Source organism: Anomaloglossus baeobatrachus, chromosome 4 (genome assembly GCF_048569485.1).
Source record: "Anomaloglossus baeobatrachus isolate aAnoBae1 chromosome 4, aAnoBae1.hap1, whole genome shotgun sequence".
Classification (NCBI taxonomy): Eukaryota; Metazoa; Chordata; class Amphibia; order Anura; family Aromobatidae; genus Anomaloglossus; species Anomaloglossus baeobatrachus.
The window spans coordinates 161,750,041-161,772,540 of record NC_134356.1 but is presented as its reverse complement, the minus strand read 5'-3'; the positions used below and the strand labels follow the sequence as shown (position 1 = coordinate 161,772,540).

The 22,500-nt window shown below is 43.5% G+C and overlaps 1 protein-coding gene and 1 long non-coding RNA gene across 3 annotated transcripts in view; both read left to right on the top strand.

Annotated features, from left to right (window-relative positions):
• The window catches only part of LOC142303305 (RUN and FYVE domain-containing protein 1-like), a 341,419-nt gene that overhangs the window by 200,827 nt on the left and 118,092 nt on the right, over positions 1-22,500 (top strand). Inside the window, exon 13 of one of the 2 annotated variants that reach the window (XM_075344571.1) lies at positions 11,204-11,323. The exons of the other annotated variant lie outside the window; for it this stretch is intronic. Coding sequence (XP_075200686.1) covers positions 11,204-11,323 — 120 coding nt within the window. The remainder of the gene's footprint in view (positions 1-11,203; positions 11,324-22,500) is intronic. 2 annotated transcript variants of the gene reach the window in all.
• Positions 15,123-22,500, top strand: part of LOC142303306 (uncharacterized) — an 18,151-nt gene continuing 10,773 nt past the window's right edge. The window contains exon 1 of the long non-coding RNA XR_012753005.1: positions 15,123-15,210. This is a non-coding gene — a long non-coding RNA (uncharacterized LOC142303306). The remainder of the gene's footprint in view (positions 15,211-22,500) is intronic.

The window sequence follows — 22,500 nt, the reverse complement described above, 5'->3', positions numbered from 1 at the left end:
GGTGAAGAGAGGGGGCCCGTACAGGCCTGGGGTAATTACTTAGCTTTGTTAAGCCCTGGGCAGGCCAGGCTTCCCCTCTTCACCTGGCCCCAGTCACAGCCGCAGCAGAGGGGCTCGGCTGTTTCAGCCAGTGCGCGCACACACTGCTAAAACAAGGCCGGAAACCGGGCGCATGGAGCAGAGCAGGGAGGTGGTGCGTCATCCCGCAGCCCAATGGGACTCTGTGCCTCATCACAGTGCTGCGGGCAACGCGGAGGTGGCGAAGACACGGCATCCGGCGGGGAAAGGTAGGCGCTCGGTGAGCTGAACACCGCCGGGGATGGAGGGCGGGGTGCCCCTGCCTTGCTTTAGCTGAGGGGATGGAACCACGGGCCTGCAATGACTTTTTCTGCGCCCCCCCCAGGCAGATTCCCAGGGGCCGCAGTGCTCCAGTGCTTACATACAAATGTGGTCGGGACTGTGTGAGCGGGTTTAGCTGTGTGCCTGGAGTCCCCCCTCTGTTGTGTGCCTGCTCTCCAGTGAGGTCAGCCCCCCAATGCTGTGTGCAGCCCCCCAATGCTGTGTGCAGTCCCCTAGTGCTGTGTGCAGCCCCCCAATGCTGTGTGCAGCCCCCTAGCACTGTGTGCAGGCTCCCCAGTCTTGTGTACATACCCCCGGGGCTGTGTGCAGCCCCTTAGTGCTGTGTGCAGCCTCCAGTCCTGTGTGCAGCCCCCCAGTGCTGTGTGCCGCCCCCCCCCCCAGTGCTCTGTCTGTGCAGCCCCCTCCAGTGCTGTTTATCACCACCAGTGCTGTTTTCCCTCCAATGCTGTGTACCACCTCCAGTGCTGTTTGCCCCCCTAGTGATGTCTGTACTCTGCAATTGCTGACCGTGCCACCCAGTGATTTCCATGCCCCCCTAGTGATGTCTGTGCCCCCTAATGATGTCTGTGTCCCCCTAGGGATGTATGTGCCTCCCTAGGGATGTCTGTGGGCCCCTAGGGATATGTGTACCCCCCTAGTGATGTCTGTGTACCCCCCTAGATGTCTGTGCGCCCCCCTAGTGATGTCTGTAATGTAATTTTTTTTAGGGCAACACTTTTTTCTTTTTCTGGAACAGCTTCAAGGGTGCTAACACTTTTGGCTGTGTGTGTTTGTGTGTATGTATGCATGTGTATACAGTATATATGTGTGTGTGTGTGTGTGTGTGTGTGTGTATATATGTGTGTATATATGTGTGTGTGTGTGTGTGTATATATATATATATATATATATATATGTATGTATGTATGTATGTATGTATGTATGTATATATATATATGTGTATATATATATGTGTGTATATATATATGTGTGTATATATATATATATGTGTATATATATATATGTGTATATATATATATGTGTATATATATATATGTGTATATATATATATGTGTATATATATATGTGTATATATATATGTGTATATATATATATGTGTATATATATATGTGTATATATATATATATGTATATATATATATATATATATATATATATGTGTGTGTAGATATATAGATATATATATATATATATATATATATATATATATATATATATATATATATATATATATATATATATATATATATATATATATATATATATATATATATATATATATATATATATATATATATATATATATATATATATATATATATAAACACTAGCTGTAATATCCAGAGCTGCCTGGGTTGGTAGCTGTCTCTCTGTCTGTCTCTCTCCCGCTGTCCCTCTCTCCCAGCCTCTCTGTCTACCTCTCTGTCTACCTCTTTCCCTCTCCCTGTCTCACTCCCTGTCTGCCTCTCTCTATTTGTCTCTTTCACTGTCTGTCTCTCTCTGTCTCCCTCTGTCTCTATCTTTCTTTCTCTGTCTCCCCTCCGATATCATATTATCCCACACATAAGCTTCTTATACTAAGAATGAGAATGTCCTTTGTTCCTATAGCAACCAATCACAGTTCCTATTAATGACCTGTAGCTCCCAGATCCGTTGACTTTAATGGCGGCAGGATTTTTGGTGAAAAGCTAAAGCGTGGGATTCAATTTTCTCCACAAAACATAGTCTGACGTTCCCTGAGTCACATGAGGCATCTGGAAAATGTCATGATTGTAAATGTGACGGTGCGGATTCCTTTAGCATACATACATACATACATACATACATACATACATACATACATACATACATACATACATACATACAGCTTTATATATTAGATTATATATATGCGCACACACACACACATTTTTCCAAGCATGGCGTCAGGAGTGTGGAAGGTTTGAGGGGTAAAGGCAGAGCTGGGTTGCAACCTATGCGGAGTCTCAAGGGGGCCCAGAAATTTTGCCAGTATGGGGTCCTGAAATTCCTAGTGGCAGCCCTGTGTTTTTGCAGTGGTGTAACTGGAGTCCTATGGGCCCCAGTGTGAAATTTGGACCTGACCCCACCACTAACACATGTTTTTCACATGTATGGGCCCTTGTAGCGTTCTAACTTCTATCAAGACTTATGAACTGCCTCCCCTCCCCCTTCATTATGTAGTAATGTCCCCCGTCCTGGTATATATGCCTATCATCCTGGTAAATATGTCCTCATCATTGTATATATGTCCCAATGCTGGTATGTATGGTCCTGGTATGTATGGTCCACGTTGTCTCCATCCTGGTATAAATGCCTGCTTCATGGTATATATGTTCCCATTCTGGGTTACATAGTCCCCAATCCTAGTGGGAATTCATGTCTGTTGGCAATATTCTGTGGACATTTTTCACATATGTGAACATCCTTGCCTTGCACCTCAAATATCATAGATCTGAAACTTTCTGATGCTGCAATTGGCAATTTTCCGTGTGGGCAATTTTCCGTGTGGGCAACTTTCCATGTGGGCAACTTTCCATGTGGGCAACTTTCCCTGTGGGCAACTTTCCGTGTTTGCACGGTAGTTGAAGGTAGTGCGCTGCAACTGTTCATAGTGTCTTGCCCTGCTTACGATGTTTTTTGGCGAGTGAAACATTCGAGAAGTGCTGCTGGATGCGTTTGCATTATTCTTGGGTGGTCTGTCCCACATATGTCTTCTTACATGGGATGTAAGCGCATAAACAACGTTGGTCATACGGCAATTTATGTAATGGTTCAGTCATGTTCCTTCTGGACCGTGTGATTGAAAAAAGAGACTATGCTAACATGAATTGGCATATGGAACAATTTCCACAAGGAAAAGAACACGTGATAGAAAAAATGGTACCTAGATTGCCTACTGGGCGTGTGAAATGGCTCCTACTCAGATGGTCTTTCAGATTTCTGGCTCTTCTAACCATACCAGACGTACTCCACCATCAGCTTGTTGTGTCGTATTCTTGGGCATAAAGATTGACTGGCGATCCTCCATATTTGCCCGATAAAATGCTCTGCCAATAACCACCTTTGGGTAGCCCCTGGTAGGACCTTAAGTCATCCTGAAAGTGCTTTTGCCTGTAATAAGAAGTCAGAGTTATGGCCACAGTTTATTTTGATACGTAGATATTGACCTACAGGAATCCCATTCCTGAGATGCCTAGGATGGAAGCTTCCATAATGAAGGCTATTACTTGAAGTAGCCTTATGGTATAAATTTGTCACAATCCGTTGTTCACAAATATCCAGCCTCAAATCCAAGATATTCATGGAGGTAGCCAAAATCTGACAGGTTAAACGAATATTGAGGACATTCGAATTCGAACTTCAAACAGTCTTCCTCCGATTCTGTCCACAAAAGCAAAATATTGTCTATGTACCGGAACCAACCACAGACCTGCCCCCGGAACCAAGGCAAGGTGTGCAGCCTTCTACCAACCCAAGAAACGATTGGCAAAAGTAGGTGCTCAGCATGCGCCCATCGCGGTCCAGAGACCTGTCTGTAGAAGGCCCAGTCAAAGACAAAATAATTCTGTTTTAATACGAAAGAAAGCAGATCCAGTAAGAAGGTACAATTCGTTGTAATACCTTAATGTCGTTCTTGAAGAAATATAGCAACAGTGTTCAGCCCAATCTCATGGCCGATACAAGTATATAATGACTCCACATCTAGTGATACTAGTAGAGTATGTGGAGCGACAGTAACTTTTTCCAAGATCCTCAGTAGATGTTGGGTTTCCCGTATATATGACTGAAGGTTGGTCACAAGAGGATGTAGGTAAAAGTCCACATAGTCACAAGGTTTTTCATTCCAACCCCCAATCTCCGCAACAATGGATCTACCTGGGAGGGGGTTCATGAGTGCCTTGTGCACCTTCGTCAATAGAATGTCGGAACTGATGGTCATCAGATAATCCCTTTCCTTCTTATTACTGACACTACTCGTGAGAGCATGCTTCATAATCAGATGTAGCTTTTTTTTAAAAATAGATGTAGAGTCTGATGTTAGTAAGACATATAGGGATGTACTGTATATTGTAATTGTCTCCTGGCCTCCGCAATATACACCTCCATGTGCCAAACAATGACATTACTGCCTTTATAGGCTTCCTTAATCACAAAAGACTGATTATTTATAAGAGACAAAATGGCGTCTCTCTCTTTCTTAGTAAAATTCTCTTGTGTCCTATGCTGGACTTTGAGATTTTGAATATCGTGAACCATGGTATTAAAAAAGGTGTTTATGGCTAGTGATATTCCAAGGGAAGGAGTATGTTGTGGCGAAAGCCTCAAGTTAAAGGGTCTCATACCTGTGAGATCTTCATTTTCATGTAGAAGGTGAAGATTAGCAAAAAATAGTTCAGATAAAAATTAACTTTTAATAAATACCCTTTAAAAGGGAATTTGCACTCTTTATCAAACCACAAAAGACAGAAATAAAACAAACACACACATATCCAGGTCCTTGAGCACCCCTAATTACATATGATGGTCCACAGCACCTAACACACCATAGATCAGAGAAAATCAACCAAGAACAAACCTTAATATTTCCAAGATCACACCAATCTGTCAATATGGGTGAAACTATCTCAAATCACTCTCTTGGTAGAAATAGCTTCGTAATAAAGCCCAGGAGCTGACAACTCATGATCCCCTAAACACAGGATCATATTACCAGAACCCTTTACATAGTATGGAACATTCTCACCCATTCTGGAGCAGTTCCTGTATATGTCATGTTTATCCCAGTCAAAAAGAGGCCTCTCAGTTATCCCTTAATCTCCAGGCTCACGATCCCTGTTTATTGAATACATGCTGTCTCTCCCAACACGTTTCATACACAGTAATCCTCAGGGGAGTAAAGTAGACAAAATGCAGGTCCTTATCCTAACTCAGTGGACCCTAACGCTGCAAAAATAAAACAAACAAACATTCTAATCGCAGCCCTAAAGCGCAGTAATCTCTGTCCTAAAACCTGGACCGGTATGCCCATCGACAGCAGCGGAGTTTCATAGCACTGTGTGCCGCTGCTAGGCAGTCGCCATTACTAAATAGCCATCCCCAATCCCCATTCCCCTAGTCCCCTAGCGTGTGACGTCTCGTCCGCCTGCTCCTTTCCTCTTCTCGGTTTTAGCAGTGGAACGCACGCGTCATCAAATTTTTGAACCTATAACAGATACCATGGGGGGTTAAAGAGGATATGAAAAGAAAACCTAACCACTCCTCTTTTCATATCCTCTTTAACCCCCTCATGGTATCTGTTATAGGTTCAAAAATTCCTTTCCGGTGGCTTTGTGAGTAACCTTGCTCCCCCCATAATTAGTATTCATCAGACAGATATTGATCTTGGAGTACCGTTTTGTTTATTCTAATAAAATAAAATAGTTAAATCTATCTTGCCATAGTATCTGGTAAATAATTGTGTTCTAATAGATCACTGTGTTTTGGGCCTTGGTTTAGCCTGTTCTGCCTGTTATATTTAATAGGTAGTAGATTCCTGGATAGCGCATGCGCGTACAGCGCTTGTTTCTCGGCTGGTGCCTTAATGCGCCATGTGAAGTGAGGGGCGTGGGCAGGCACTTGACATCACAATTGATGACGCGTTCGTTCCACGCATGTGTTTCACTGCTGAAACCCGGAAGGGGAAAGGAGCGGGCGAACGTGACGTCACACGCTAGGGGACCGGGGATGGCTATTTAATAATGGCGACTGCCTAGCAGCAGCGCACAGTGCTATGAAACTCCGCAGCTGCCGATGGGTGAGTCATTCTATACCGATCCCGGTTTTAGGACAGAGATTACTGCGCTTTAGGGCTGCGATTAGAATGTTTTTATTTTTGCAGCGTTAGAGTCCACTGCGATAAGGACCTGCATTTTGTCTACTTTACTCCCCTGATGATTACGGTGTATGAAACGCGTTGGGAGAGACACTGCATGTATGCCATGAACAGGAATTGTGATCCTGGAGATTAAGGGATCACTGAAACGCCTCTTTTTGACTGGTATAAACACGACATATACAGGAGAATGGGTGAGAATGTTCCATACTATGGAAAGGGGTCTGGTAATATGATCCCTGTGTTTAGGGGATCATGAGTTGTCAGCTCCTGGGCTTTATTAAGAAGCTATTTCTACCAAGAGAGTGATTTGAGATAGATTCACCCATATTGACAGATTGGTGTGATCTTGGACATATTAAGGTTTGTTCTTGGTGATTTTTTTTCCCCTGATCTATGGTGTCTAAGGTGCTGTGGATCATCATATATGTAATTAGGGGTCCTCAAGGACCTGGATATGTGTGCGTTTGTTTTATTTCTGTCTTTTGTGGTTTGATAAGGAGTGCAAATGCCTTTTTAAAGGGTATTTATTAAAAGTTAATTTTTATCTGAACTATTTTTGCTAAACTTGATTGGATCTTCTTCGTTCAGTATCAGTAGCTAATTGAATTCATGTAGAAGGTCCAACAAATCCTGCAAGCCCTCCTAAAGATGTGAGTGTTGTCCGCGGGAGAAAGCATCTGCCCATGCCCACGATCAGGGTTCGGGCCTCTGCAGACTTTAACTCTATTCTCCCTGCAGAGAATACTGTCATCTCCGCAGCAAACCTTTGACATGCTGCAGTTCAGGAAGCCACACCACAGGTCAGTTTATTCTGCAGGGAAAAGAAGCACAGTGGGCAGGAGAGTTCTAAAAAGCCTTCCACTGCACTTCTACTGCACAACGCAGCGTTTTCGACGCAGGCAAAACACTCTCTATCCAAAATGCTGCAAACCCTGATCATGGGTACATAGCCTAAAAAGGATGGATGGATGTAAAACACATATAATATCCCACCCCCTACATGTTCTAAGCAGGCACCCTTTATTGACTTTCATGTGACAATAAAGGGCGCTTAGCCTTTTATTTAGCCAAAAAATATATAATTTAGAAAAATGACATGGGGTCCTCCCATTTTTGACAGCCAGTTAGGGTAAAGCAGATGGCTGAAACCTACAGACCCCACTATCCGCTTCACCTTGGCTGGTGATCCAATTTGGAGGTCACCCCACAATATTTTTTTTTTTAATTATTTATAAATATATTAAAAAAACAAAAAAAAAAAAAACGTGGGTTCCCCCCCAAATTGGATTACCAACCAAGGTAAAGCGGAAAGCTGGGGTCTGGTATGCCCAGGGTGGGAAGGTCCATGGTTATTTGGCCCTTCCCAGCCTAAAAATAGCAGGCCGCAGCAACTCCAGAAGTGACTCATCCATTAGATGCACCAATCCTGGCACTTCAACCCGACTCATCCTGTTGCCATGGTGCGGTAGTAAATGGTGTAATATATGGGGTTGATACTAGTTGTGTAATGTCTGCTGGCATCAAGCTCAGAGGTTAGTGATGTCACAGTGTCTATCAGATACCCAACATTACGAACCCAGTCAGTAATAAAAATAAGGATGACAAAAAGAAAAAAGTTTAAAAAAACACTTTAACACGTTCCCCCTTTCACCAGTGTATTGAAAAGAAAAAAAAATATGGTCCACCGTAATCCATTTTGTAGGTCCCACGAAGACTCTGGACCTTTCAGAATATGGGTGCTTGCTCAGTGAACGTATCCCCTATGTTCTGGAAGTGCAGCGCTGCATGAGAGAAGTGTGGATGCAGTGATCTGAGTGATCATACTGCAGCCATTCTGCCTGGATCCAACCGAGGGCAGAGTGACCTGCAGTAACCTCATTCCAGGATATGGGGGCACGCTCAGAGTATGCTTCCCCCATTTCCTGGAAGACCAGACCCTCCATGTGAGCAGTGTAAGTGCAGTGACATGAGAATACTGAAATCACACTACCACACTCCCCGGGTCTACAGCACGGCAGTATGAGCTGCAGTAAGCTCGGTGTCCCTGCGTGCAGAGCCGGCTGAGAGCCGTTCTGCGCATGCAGCCAGCATTTCTGACAGCAAGGAGAAGGAGGGGTGGCGGGGGACTGATGCTGCAGGAGATACCAAGAGGACTGGGGATGACCTGGCTGGACTTGGGGATCACTTTTTCTGCCTCATCTGACATGTCAGATGAGGCAGAAATCTGAGGCGGAGGACACGTCCAGCCGATGAGCACAACAAGTGCACCCGCCATTTTAGGTGATTGTGAGGGGGAGGTGGACCAGGGGTGGGGGCACTTTGCCACAGCGGGGGACTGAGGGAGGAGATTTATCTCCCATCTTACATATTTGATCATGCTAGGTGGGAGATAAATAATTTTTTACCAGCTCTTCCATTTTCTGCAATGTGATCACGATTCTCCGGTATATACCGGTGATCCCGTGACTCGGGACTGGAAAAAAACGGACCAAATTGTGATCGCCAGGGTCTTTGCTACCCCCAGTAGCTGAAACCCTGGAGATTTTTCGACGCTGGGGAGTGCTATTCACTTTTTTTCTTGTTGCCGTTTTAAAACAGTGGATGAGCATAAGTACCCTCTCTTGCTGCCGTTTTTAATACATAAGGTTAAGGCTATGTGCGCACGTTGCGTACTGGCCCTGCAGAAATTTCTGCAGCGATTTTAAAGAGCACACGTGCGCTTCAAATCGCTGCAGAAACAAAAGCCGATTTCATGCGCTCTGCATGTAGCCCCTCCCAGCCCCTCCCATAGACAGAGCAGGGACTTCATGCAGAGCGCACGAAAGAAGTGACATGTCACTTCTAAGAACACGCGCTTCTGGCAGCAGCCGAAGCGCTGCGCTCTAATACGCCATGTGCGCACGGCTCCTGCACAATCTCCATAGATTGTGCAGGGGACACAGGACGCATGCAGTTACGCTGCAGTGCAGATCGCAGCGTAACTGCATGCAATTACACAACGTGCGCGCATAGCCTAAGGCATTTTAATTACTTTCTGCAAAGTCAAAAGTTTCCATACATTTCATTAGTATTTGGTACCATTGCCCTTAAACTGTATGACTTGGGTCAAGCGTTTTGGATATCCTTCCACAAGCTTCTCACAATAGTTGGTAGGAATTTGGGCCCATTCCTCCTGACAGAAGTAGTTAAAGTATTGCAGGCAAGGGCAGTCTTTGACCTTTCTTCGTGCCTGTATTACAGTTACTTTGCTCTGCCCTCAATAGGGAAGAGAAAAGTGTGCATGCACAAGGAGCGCAATGGTGGCCTCTGTATAGATGATGTAGGACGCGTCATCCACATGGAGCAGGGAAGGAAGAGAGGAGGTGCCGGACCGAGACCAGCGGTGCCCAAAAACTCGACCGCCCCGCAGGTGGCTATAATAAAAGCTGTTATGTTGTGTCGAGCATCCTGAGCATTTCTATACAGTATTCTAAAATGCTGTATAGGTGGCCGCAGCTTATAAAGGTGAAATCTGGTGAAAGGTTCTCTTTAATCTGCCACTCGTCTATCTGTAGACTGCTTCCATAAGATTTCTCATATGACCTAATGTGATCTGGTGGTAAAGGCAACCTGACATCAGATTCATGCTCTCCAAACTGTGGGCAGCTTGATTGGAGTACTAACACTGTTTTTCACTGAAATGCTGTGGCGTTTGAGTACACGTATGAAAAGCAGATCCTTGGACCGTGAGTCTTGGCTGATCACGCTGCAAGTGTCTGTTTCATGCTGACCGTGGTTTGGAATCAGTCTGCATCTAATCTGATAAATAAGGAATAACGTTTGGAACACCATTCTAAGTCCGAACTGGGTGCAAAAACCTAAAAAAACATCACTATGGGGAGATAAGGTATGCACACCAGTGACTATGTAAGGGGAATACATGAAATAGCAGAAACTGCTGTGTGAATACTGACTTGAAAAATCCAATAGCTATATGCAAGAGTGAAAATGTGAAAAATGGAATCTGCATTACTGCCATGAACATATGAATCAAGAGAAATTTAGCTACTGAATTGATCAATGCAATAGAGCCCCAACACTATGCCAAAGTATTTCTCTACGTTGGGGTCCCTAGCTTGTGTGTGTCCTCTCATGCAGTTAAAAAAAACTTACCGTGTATGGGAAGCTGAGACCCAGGCTATTTATGCGTATGATATGGATTGGCAATAGGTGTGGTTGGGGAGGGTTCACAAACGAAAAACTACTAACAAATAAGGAATAACGTTTGGAGCACCATTCTAAGTCTGAACTGGGTGCAAAAACTTAAAAAAACATCACTATGGGGAGATAAGCCTGGGTCTCAGCTTCCCATACATGGTAAGTTTTTTAACTGCATGAGAGGACACACACAAACTAGGGACCCCAACGTAGAGAAATACTTTGGCGTAGTGTTGGGGCTCTATTGCATTGATCAATTCAGTAGCTAAATTTCTCTTGATTCATATGTTCATGGCAGTAATGCAGATTCCATTTTTCACATTTTCACTCTTGCATATAGCTATTGGATTTTTCAAGTCAGTATTCACACAGCAGTTTCTGCTATTTCATGTATTCCCCTTACATAGTCACTGGTGTGCATACCTTATCTCCCCATATTGCATCTAATCTGATGACTGGTTTCCTTTAAGGAGAATCCATTTTATTTATTTTTCCGGTTTGCTGGGTTAAGTAGGCACATGTAATAGTGTAAGTTATCCTGGCATTGAAGCGCATTGTATGCCTACTATATATCCTTTATGGGTGATTGTCGGCTTGCGTAATGGATTTAATAGACCATTTCAAGACTCTATAGTATTATAGTTCATGTGAGAAGTGTGTGCAATGCTTCTCATAGATTTCTGATCTTTATCTTTTTATTCAGGTTTAAATCTTTAACTATTCTATATCTAACATTAATTGTTTCTGTCAGACTACAAGAATCCGAAAAAGGTAGACAAGTATCTGAAGAAATATATATTAAAATGAAGAAGGATGTGGAAGCTAAAACAGAAACCTTGAAACAGCAGCTTCAGAAGTTGGACTCCCAATGGTAAAAAGAAAATACATTTTTAACTAGTTACATACTGTAAGTTGAAAAAGACACAGATCCATTAAGTTCAACCTTTCTCTACCAGTTATACATTATTTATCGCTAGATTATTTATTACACATTTCTATTTGTGGGAGAAATTAAGTAGAAAATGTCTGAAACAAACATGAAATTGTAATATTAATGGACCTAACGTTAAAGGATTCATATGGGCTATGACAGAGTTATGGTTTATAAGCATATTGGCTCTAGCAGCTCATGCGATCAACTCAGGCTGAGTACTGAGCTCAGTTATTGGCTCCCAAACCGCCACTTTACATAGTGACCCTGCAATGGACCCAGGGAGGGTAACGTACAGTTTTGTTTGTTTTTTAAAGTCCAGTCAGGAATCGTTTTTTCTGAAAACTAGAAAACTCTTTTAACCACTCACCGACATTAGATGTAATAGTTTGTCTTATTTGGGAAGATGTTCCTGCAAATAAATACACCAGTACTTCATGATGATTGTGCAGGCTCAGGACCTGTTCCCAACACAATCTCTGTGATAGCTCTGCTTATCTGAGAGCAGAGCTTCTGCAGAAACTGCCAGGGTCGGTGCTAGAACTAATCTTTGCTTTTGAATAGAGATGAGCGAACCGGTCGTGGTTCGGCTCGAGTTTGGTTCGGCGAACCACTCGAACCGCATAGGAAACAATGGGAGGCAATCACAAACTCATAAAAACACCTAGAAAACACCCTCAAAGGTGTCCAAAAGGTGACAAACAACTCACAACACAACCACATGGGAAAGTGACAAGAACAAATTCTCATGCGAAAACAAAACAGCGTGGCGAGGAAAAAGAGGACGAGACACAGATATAGGCATGGCATGCCCTTCTAAAATCATGTATAACACCGCAAGGGGACTCAAAGCGGAGTCTCCCTTTTTTCCAAAAATTGGGCCACACAAACACCCCTTCAGTGGCAGCACTTGTGCCCCAGTTGTACACTTCACAGGTAGATATGCATCAAGCACATTCAAAAATACGCCAGCCTTAACTGTCCCCAGGATGGCACCGGGGTAGGTAGCAAAGTCTTTGCTGATCCCAGATCTGTTCATCTTGGATCATTTTTAGAAACACTGCAAGCAAGGCTTACTCCAAGCGGAGTCTCCCTTTTTTCCAAAAATTGGGCCACACAGACACCCACCCCTTCAGTGGCAGCACTTGTGCCCCAGTTGTACACTTTACAGGTACATTTGCATCAAGCACTTTCAAAATACACAAGCATTTACTCTCCCCATGATGACACAGGGGTAGAAAATTCCTTGTTGATCCATGACTTGTTCATTTTGATGAACGTTAGTCTGTCCACATTGTCACTGGACAGACGCGTGCGCTTATCTGTCAGCACACACCCAGCAGCACTGAAGACACGTTCAGAGACAACGCTGGCAGCTGGACACGACAAGATCTCCAAGGCGTAAGTGGAAAACTCTGGCCATTTTTCAAGATTTGAATCCCAAAACGAGCAAGGCTCCATTTGCAAAGTCATGGCATCGATGTTCATTTGGATATACTACTGTATCATCCTCTCCAGCCGTTGACTATGTGTCAGACTTGTTGTCTCTGGTGGCCTTGCAAAGGATGGTCTAAAAATTTATGAAAAGATTCAATAAAATTGCTGTTACCAGCATCAGATACGGTGCTGCTGGTACGGGTAGACTGTTGATGATGACGAGACCGTCCCATGTTTGTCGAGTTACAACTGGGAGATTCACTCCGTGCACCACGGGTGTTTGGTGGAAAAGCCGAGCTAAGATCGAGTAACAGCTTTTGCTGATACTCCTGCATAAGTGCGTCCCTTTCTATGGCTGGAATTATGTCACAAAATTTGGACTTGTACCGGGGATCTAATAGTGTGGCAAGCCAGTAGTCATCCTCACTTCTAATTTTGACAATACGAAGGTCATGTTGGAGGTAGTGCAGCAAGAAGGTGCTCATGTGTCTGGCGCAGCCATGCGGACCAAGTCCACGCTGTGTTTGTGGCATAGAGGTGCTAACCATCCTTTCTTCCTCTGAAATCTCCCCCCAACCTCTTTCAACTGAAATTTGACCAAGGTCTCCCTCATCCGCTGAGTCTTCCATGTCCATGGACAGTTCGTCCTCCATTTCTTCATGTTCCCCTGCACCTTCCTCAACATTTCGCCTTCTACCATGCGCCCTTGTTGATCCCTGTCCCCCATGGTCCCATGCCTGCCGCCTTGGTGATGATTAACGTCTGGACCTTGGTAATGTTGTTGTCTCTTCCGCATATGAATTCTCCTGTAGTTCCTCCCCTTCCTGTTGTCCCACCGCCTGACTCCGAATAGTGTTTAGCGTGTGCTCCAGCATGTAAATGACTGGAATTGTCATGCTGATAATGGCATTGTCAGCGCTAAACATATTCATCGCCATGTCGAAACTGTGCATAAGGGTGCATAGGTCCTTGATCTGAGACCACTCCATCAGGGTGATCTTCCCCACCTCTGCATCTCGTTGGCCCAGGCTATACGTCATGACGTATTGCACCAGGGCTCGGCGGTGCTGCCACAGTCGCTGTAACATGTGGAGAGTCGAATTCCAGCGTGTCGACACATCGCATTTCAGGCAATGAACCGGCAGGCTGAAAGACTTCTGGAGCGATGCAAGTCGCTCAGCAGCGGCGGTTGAACGGCGGAAGTGAGCAGACAGTTTTCGTGCCCTGTTCAGAAGGCCATCTAGGCCGGGATAGTGTGTTAAAAATTGCTGGACAACAAGGTTCAACACGTGAGCCATACAAGGCACGTGTGTCACCTTGCCCAGGTGAAGGACCGCACCCAGGTTTGCAGCATTGTCGCACACTGCCTTACCAGGCTGAAGGTTGAGTGGAGACAACCATTTTCCAAACTCAGTCTCCCAGAGCTGCCCACAACTCAGCCGCTGTGTGACTTCTATTTCCAAGACATTTCAAGATAAAGACCGCTTGATGCCGTTGCGCTCTGCTGCCAGCATAGTAATGAGGGGTGTGTGATTCCTTCTGCACAGTGAGAACGCTGGTGGCCTGACCAGGCAGGCTTGGGGCGGAGGTGGAGGACCCAGACGAGGTTGAGGAGGCAGAAGCAGTGGAGGAACTTGGACAAACAAAGGATTGACACACAAGTCTTGGACGGCAAGACTTGTGCAGCAGACCCTTCACCATCTATCACCATAGTGACCCAGTGCCCAGTCAGTGACATGTAACGTCCCTGTCCATGCTTACTGGTCCAAGTATCTGTGGTGAAATGCACCCGTTCACACACAGAGTTTCTCAAGGAAGCGGTGATGTTGTGTGCGACATGCTGGTGTAGCGCAGGCACACCTTTCTTAGAGAAGTAGTGGCGACTGGGCATCTGGTACTGGGGCACAGCGACAGACATAAGGTCTCTAAAATCCTATGTGTCCACCAGGCAGAAAGGCAGCATTTCGGTAGCCAAGAGCTTACAGAGGGATAAAGTCAACCTCTTTGTCATGGGTTGCAGGAAATGGCCTTTTATTTGTCCACATCTGAGGGACAGAGATCTGGCTGCTGTGTGTAGACGGTGTTGAGTAGGGTGTCCCTGGAAAAATGCAGGTTTGTGAGGAAAGTGCAGGCGTAGACATGATGTTGCCTTCATCCAACATTTGTGCTATCGATGTCTGAGAGAGCTGTACACACGCACTTGTTTCCCCTTCCAAACCAACTGACGACCTAACAAGCAAACTGCCTGTTGCGCTTACAGTAGTGGAAGTTGTGCGTGGAAAACCAGGTGTGACAGCTGTCCCCACAGTCCTAGAAGATGAAGAGCGCGCAGATGCACTGGAACGGGCAGGCGGTGGATGGTCCGCTCCGCTAGGCCGCATTGCAGCATGGTGAGCTTCCCACTGGGACATATGATATTTATTCATGTGACGATTCATGGAAGAAGTTGTCAAACTGCTGAGGTTTTGGCCTCTACTAACAGATTCTCGACAAATTTTACAGATCACATGATTTGGGCGATCCTATGCAAGGTCAAAAAAGGACCAGGCTAGTCAAGGCTTAGAGGGCATGCGACCTGCTGAGCCACCCCGACTAGTGCTCAGAGGCAGAGTGGTGGCTGAGGATGCAGTTGTAGACGTGCTAGCAGTACGCCTCCTCTGTCAAGGAAGGCGCAAGGTAACTTCGTCGTCAGTTGCATCCTCCTCCACCGCCTCTGTTGACCTCCTCGAGTGCCTGACTGTGGGTTGACAGTTTGTGGGATCTAGAACTTCCTCATCAATTGTTGTGTTTGCACTCCCCTCACCCTCAGACCAAGCTTCTTCCTGCCCTGACCGAATATTTAAGTTGTCATCCCAATCTGGTATCTGCGTCTCATCGTCATCAGTATGTTCCTCATTGTCTATTAAAACAGGTGTTACAGTTTGTGAATAAGCGTCTACATTATGCTCAGAAACTTGGTCATCAGGGTCTGAATCTTAGTCACAAAGGTTCTGGGCATCACTGCAGACCATTTCCTGGTCTGTACTCACTGTAGCTTGGGAGCAGACCTCTGATTCCCAGGCTATAGTGTGACTGAACAGCTCTGCAGACTCAGCCATCTCTGTTCCACCATACTGTGCAGGGCGGATGGAGACTTGAGATCTGGGAGAAAGCAAGTGTGATTGGGATGACAACTCAGAGGACTGGTGTTTTTTGGATGCGGTAGTTGTGGTGGAGGAGAGGGCACTTGTTGGACCACTTGAGATCCATTCAAGCATTTTCTGTTTTTGGGCATCATCTACCTTTCTTCCAGTTCTTAGTGTCCGTAAAAAAGGGAGCACATCGGATTGTCCACGGAAAGTAGTAGACATCTTACTTTTGCTGGTAGATGGCCTATCTTCAGCAGATGTTAATGGAGCTTTGCCACCTTTCCTGAATATTCCTGGAAATTCCTTCCTTCTCAGCCCTGCCATGACCAAACAGTAGTTTCCAACCACATGCCGATTACTGCTGTGTTAGTGAGAAATTGTGTGACAAATTGGAGGGGTTCATTTTCTGATATTACAACACTTGTGTAAATGAGAAATCTACGATTAAACCTACATTTTTAATGGAATAATATTTTTCCATGTTGATAGTCAAACCATATAAAAGCCTACTGTACATCCGCATAATTTTTGAAACCTTATTTTTTTACCAGCATTGCAATACACTATACATGTGCATCTCAATAAATTAGATCATCAAAAAGTTCATATATTTCAGTAATTCAATACAAAATAGTAATAATAATTTTATTCATTTATATAGCGCTATTAATTCCACAGCACTTTACATACATTGGCAACACTGTCCCCATTGGGGCTCACAATATAGAGTCTTTGGAGTGTGGGAGGAAACCGGAGGAAACCCACGCAAACACGGGGAGAACATACAAACTCCTTGCAGATAGTGTCCTTGGTGGGATTTGAACCCAGGACCCCAGCGCTGCAAGACTGCAGTGCTAACCACTGAGCCACCGTGCCGCCCTAAAAAAGGGAAATGCATATATTATATAGTCATTACACACAGAGTGATATATTTCAAGTGTTTATTTCTGTTAATGTTGATGAATATGGCTTACAGCTAATGAAAAGCCAAAAGTCATGATCTCAAAAATTAGAATAATTACCACAAAACACCTGCAAAGGCTTCCTAAGCATTTAAAATGGTCCCTTTGTCTGGTTCAGTAGGTTACACAATCATGAGGAAGACTGCTGACTTGACAGATGTCTATAAGGCAGTCATTGACACACTCCAGAAGGAGGCCACAAAATGTCGTTGCTAAAGAAGCTGGCTGTTCAGAGTGCTGTATCCAAGCATATTAATGGAGGTTTGAGTGGAAGGAAAAAGTGTGGTAGAAAAAGGTGAACAAGTAACCAGGATAACCACAGCTTTGAAAGGATTGTTAAGAAAAGACCATTCAAAAATTTGGGGGCGATTACCAAGGAGTGGACCTCTGCTGGAGTCAGTTCTGCAAGAGCCACCACGCGCACACATACACACGTATCCAGAACATGGACAACAAGTGTCACATTCCTTGTGTCAAGCCACTCATGACCAATAGAGACAACACCAGAAGCGTCTTACCTGGGCTAAGGAGAAAAAGATCTGGACTGTTGCTCAGTGGTCCAAGGTGTTTTCAGATGAAAGTAAATTTTGCATTTCATTTGGAAATCGCGGTCCCAGAGTCTGGAGGAAGAGTGGAGAGGCCACAATCCAAGCTGCTTGAGGTCTAGTGTGAAGTTTCCACAATCAGTGATGGTGTGGAGAGCCATGTCATCTGCTGGTGTAGGTCCACTGTGTTTTAACAAGACCAAAGACAGCGCAGCCTTGTGCAAGGAAATTTTAGTGCACTTCATGCTTCCCTCTGCCAACAAGCTTTTTGGAGACACAAATTTAATTTACCAGCAGGACTTGGCACCTGTCCACACTGCCAAAGGTACCAATACCTGGTTTAATAATCACAGTATCACTGTGATTGATTGGCCAGCAAACTCTCCTGATTTAAACCCCATAATTTATAATGTATTGTCAAGAGGAAGATGAGACACACCAGACCCAACAATGCAGACGAGCTGAAGACTGCGATCAAAGCAACCTGAGCTTCCATAACACCTCAGCAGTGCCACAGGCTGATCGCCTCCATGCCACGTCTCATTGATGTAGTAATTCATGCAAAAGGAGCTCCGACCAAGTATTGAGGCATTTACTATACAGACTTTTCAGTAGGCCAACATTTTTGAGTTTAAAATCATTTTTTACAGGTGTTCTTTTATATGTTCTAATTTTCTGAGATAATGACTTTTAGGTTTTCATTGGCTGTAAGCCATAATCATCTACATTAACAGAAATAAACACTTGGAATAGATCACTGTGTGTAATGACTCTATATAATATATGTGCTTCACGTTTTGTATTGCATTACTGAAATAACTTAACTTTTTATGATATTTTAATTTTAAGATGCACTTGTAGTTGTCAGTGCAGTACTGACAGAAGCCTCTGGAATCATACTCCTGGCATGCTCCCAGAGGCTTTCTGTACCTTTGTTACCCAAAGCTCCTCTTGATAACCTCGGGTCACCATGGCAACGATCAAGTCATCACGATTACATCGTGGGGGCAGTGATCAAAGGTGGGAGGAAGCTTATTCTCTCTCCTCTACCCCTAAATGCTGCGTTTGATAAGACTGGTCAACAAATTTTAACTTTTTTTTCTGTTTCCTGTTTTAAACTATGTTGTCTGTATGTATTTTGAGGCACTGCTTTCAGAAATGTAATCAGAATTTCTGTCGCACGTACCATTTCCATGGTATTTTTCATTTTACGATTATAATCATAATGACTGTACATAGTGCATAATAAATCGGCACTTAAATTAATATTTTTTTATTTCAGTGCATTTTTGGTAGAAATAACTAATGAAATACATATCATGACTCTATTTATAATATACAGAACTTAAGCCTTTCTAATCGTGTATTGCATTAGTTGTGCACTCTCAGGCATGCGGTGTGTACGGTGGATATGGAAAGTATTCAGACCCCTTTACATTTTTCACTTTGTTTCATTGCAGCCATATGGTAAATTAAAAAGAAATTAATTCTCTTTCTCAATAATCTACACTCTGCGTCCCATCTTGTCAGAAAAAAAAATACAGAAATGTAGACATTTTTGCAAATTTATTAAACAAGAAAAACGGAAACATCACATGGTCTTAAGTGTTCAGCCCCTTTGCTCAGTATTGAGTAGAAGCAACCTTTTGAGCTTGTACAGCCATGTGTCTTTTTGGGAATGATGCAACAAGTTTTTCACACCTGGATTTGGGGATCCTTTGCCATTCGTCTTTGCAGATCTTCTCCAGTTCCGTAAGGTTGGATGGTGAACATTGGTGGACAGCCATTTTCAAGTATCTCCAGAGATGTGCAATTGGGTTTAGGTCAGGGCTCTGGCTGGGCCAGTCAAGAATGGTCACATAGTTGTTCTGAAGCCACTCCTTTGTTATTTTAGCTGTGTGCTTAGGGTCATTGTCTTGTTGGAAGGTGAACCTTCAGCCAAGTGTGAGGTCTAGAGCACTTTGGAAGAGGTTTTCTTCCAGGATATATCTGTACTTGGTCGCATTCATCTTTCCTTCAATGAGGGCTGTGGAGTCGGTAAGCCAAACCTGCGATTCTGACTCCTCAATTTCTTTTGCACCGACTCCACGACTCCGACTCCCACATACGTGTGCAGAATTATTAGGCAAGTTGTATTTTAGAGAATTTTTTTTTATTATTGATCAATAACTATGTTCTCAATCAACCCAAAAGACTCATAAATATCAAAGCTTAATATTTTTGGAAGTTGGAGTGCATTTTCTTTTTTAGATTTGGCTATCTTAGGAGGATATTTGTTTTTCAACTATTACTGTGCAGAATTATTAGGCAACTTAATAAAAACCAAATATATTTCCATCTTACTTGTTTATTTTCACCAGGTAAACCAATATAACTGCACAAAATTTAGAAATAAACATTTCTGACATGCAAAAACAAAACCCCAAAAAATTAGTGACCAATATAGCTACCTTTTCTTTATGATGACACTCAACAGCCTACCATTCATAGATTCTGTCAGGTGCTTGATCTGTGTACGATCAACATTGCGTGCAGCAGCCACCACAGTCTCCTAGACACTGTTCCGAGAGGTGTACTGTTTTCCCTCCCTGTAGATCTCACATTTTATGAGGGACCACAGGTTCTCTATCGGGTTCAGATCAGGTGAACAAGGGGGCTAGGTCATTATTTTTTCATCTTGTAGACCTTTACTGGCCAGCCACACTGTGGAGTAGTTGGATGCATGTGATGGAGCATTGTCCTGCATGAAAATCATGTTTTTCTTGAACGATACCGATTTCTTCCTGTACCACTGCTTGAAGAAGTTGTCTTCCAGAAACTGGCAGTAGATCTGGGAGTTGAGCTTCAATTCATCCTCAACCCGAAAAGGTCCCACAAGTTCATCTTTGATGATACCAGCCCATACCAGTACTCCACCTCCACCTTGCTGGCATCGGAGTCGAAGTGGAGCTCTCTGCCCTTTACTGATCCAGCCTCTGGCCCATCCATCTGGCCCATCAAGAGTCACTCTCATTTCATCAGTCCATAAAACTTTTGAAAAATCTGTCTTTTCCCCTTAGTGACGGAGCTAATTTTCACCTTAATGACCAGACCAAATGTTGCAGTTTTGACCAGTGTCACTTCATGAGGTTATAACTCTGGAATGCTTCAACAGATCCCGGTTATTCTGAGATTGTTTTTTCGTTACATATTGGACTTCATGTTAGTATCAAATTTAGGACAATATTTTTTACGTTTATTTATGAAACAAATTGAATTTTGACAAATTTTGAAAATTTAGCAATTTTCAACTTTTGAATTTTTATACCGTTAAACCAGAGAGTTCTGTGACACAAAATAGTTAATAAATAACATTTCCCACATGTCTACTTTACATAAGCACAATTTTGGAAACAATTTTTTTTTTTTTTTGTTAGGAAGTTAGTGGGGTTCAAAGTTTATCAGCGATTTCTCATTTTTACATAAAAATTTACAAAAACCATTTTTTTAGGGACCACATCATATTTGAAGTGACTTCGATAGGCCTAGATGACAGTATATACCCAAAAGTGACACCCTGCACAAGTGACCCCATTTTGGAAACTAGGCCCCTCAAGGAATTTATCTAGATGTTTGGTGAGTACCCTGAACCCCCAGGTGCTTCACAGAATTTTAGAACGTTGAGCTATGAAAATAGAAAAATAAATAAAATTTTACCACAAAATTATTACTTCCACCAGGTAGCTTTTTTTTCACAAGGGTAACAGGAAAAAATCACCATGAAATTTGTTGTGCAATTTCTCCTGAGTTTGGCGATACCTTATATGTGGTGGAAATCAACTGTTTGGGCACACGGCGGGGCTCGTAAGGGAAGGAGTGCCATTTGACTGCAAAATTGTCTGGAATCAATAGCGGACGCAATGTTGCATTAGGAGAGCCCCTGAGGTGCCTAAACAGTGAAGCTCCTCAACATGTGGCCACATTTTGGAAAATAGACCCCACAAGGAATTTATCTAGATGTTTGGTGAGTACCCTGAACACCCAGGTGCTTCACAGAAGTTTATAATGTTGAGCTGTGAAAATAAAAAAATACATTTTTACCACAAAATTGTTATTTCAACCCAGTAGCTTTTTTTTTTTTTTTTTACAAGAGAAAAAGGAAAAAATTCCGCATAAAATGTATTGTGCAATTTCTCCTGAGTATGCTGATACCTTGTGTGTGTGGAAATCAACTGTTTGGGTGCACAGCAGGGCTCGGAAGGGAAGGAGCGCCATTTGACTGCACAATTGGCTGGAATCATTAGCGGACGCTATGTTGCATTTGGAAAGCCCCTAAGGTGCCTAAACAGTGGAGGTCCCCCACAAGTGAACCCATTCTGGAAACAAGACACCTCAAAGCTTTTATCTAGGTGTATAGTGAGCAGTTTGAATCCACGAGTACTTCACAGAATTTGATAAGCTTAGGTCGCCATATTGAAAATTTTTCATTTTTTTTACAAAAATGTTGCTTTAGCATCAAAGTTCTTACTTTTTCAAGAGGCAACAACAAAAAGTTGACCCCACAGGTTGTTATCCAATGTCTTATGAGCACAGGGATACCCTACATGTGGCAAAAAAACTGTTTGGATAAATGGGAGGGCTTGAAATGGAAGGAGCACCATTTGAATTCTGGAAAAGTTGAAATAAATTGCGGGCACCATGTCACATTAGCAGGGCCCCTTTGGTACCTGTACAGCAGAAACCCCCCACAAGTGACCCCATTTTGGAAACTGGACCCCTCAAGGATTTTATTCAAGAGTATAGTAAGCATTTTGAATCCACAGGTACTTCACAAAAATGTTGCTGTAGCAACAAATTTCTCACTGTTAAACTATGTGGCCATTATCTAGAGACACGGCGTCTAGTACACAGTGTCAGCCTTCCTGCAGAGATGTGAGTGTTGTCCACGGGAGAACGCAGCTGCCCGTGCCCACGATTTGGGTTCAGGCTGCTGTGGACTTCAGTTCTATTCTACCTGCAGAGAACACTCATCTCCGCAGCATAAATTGACATGCTGAGGCTCGGGA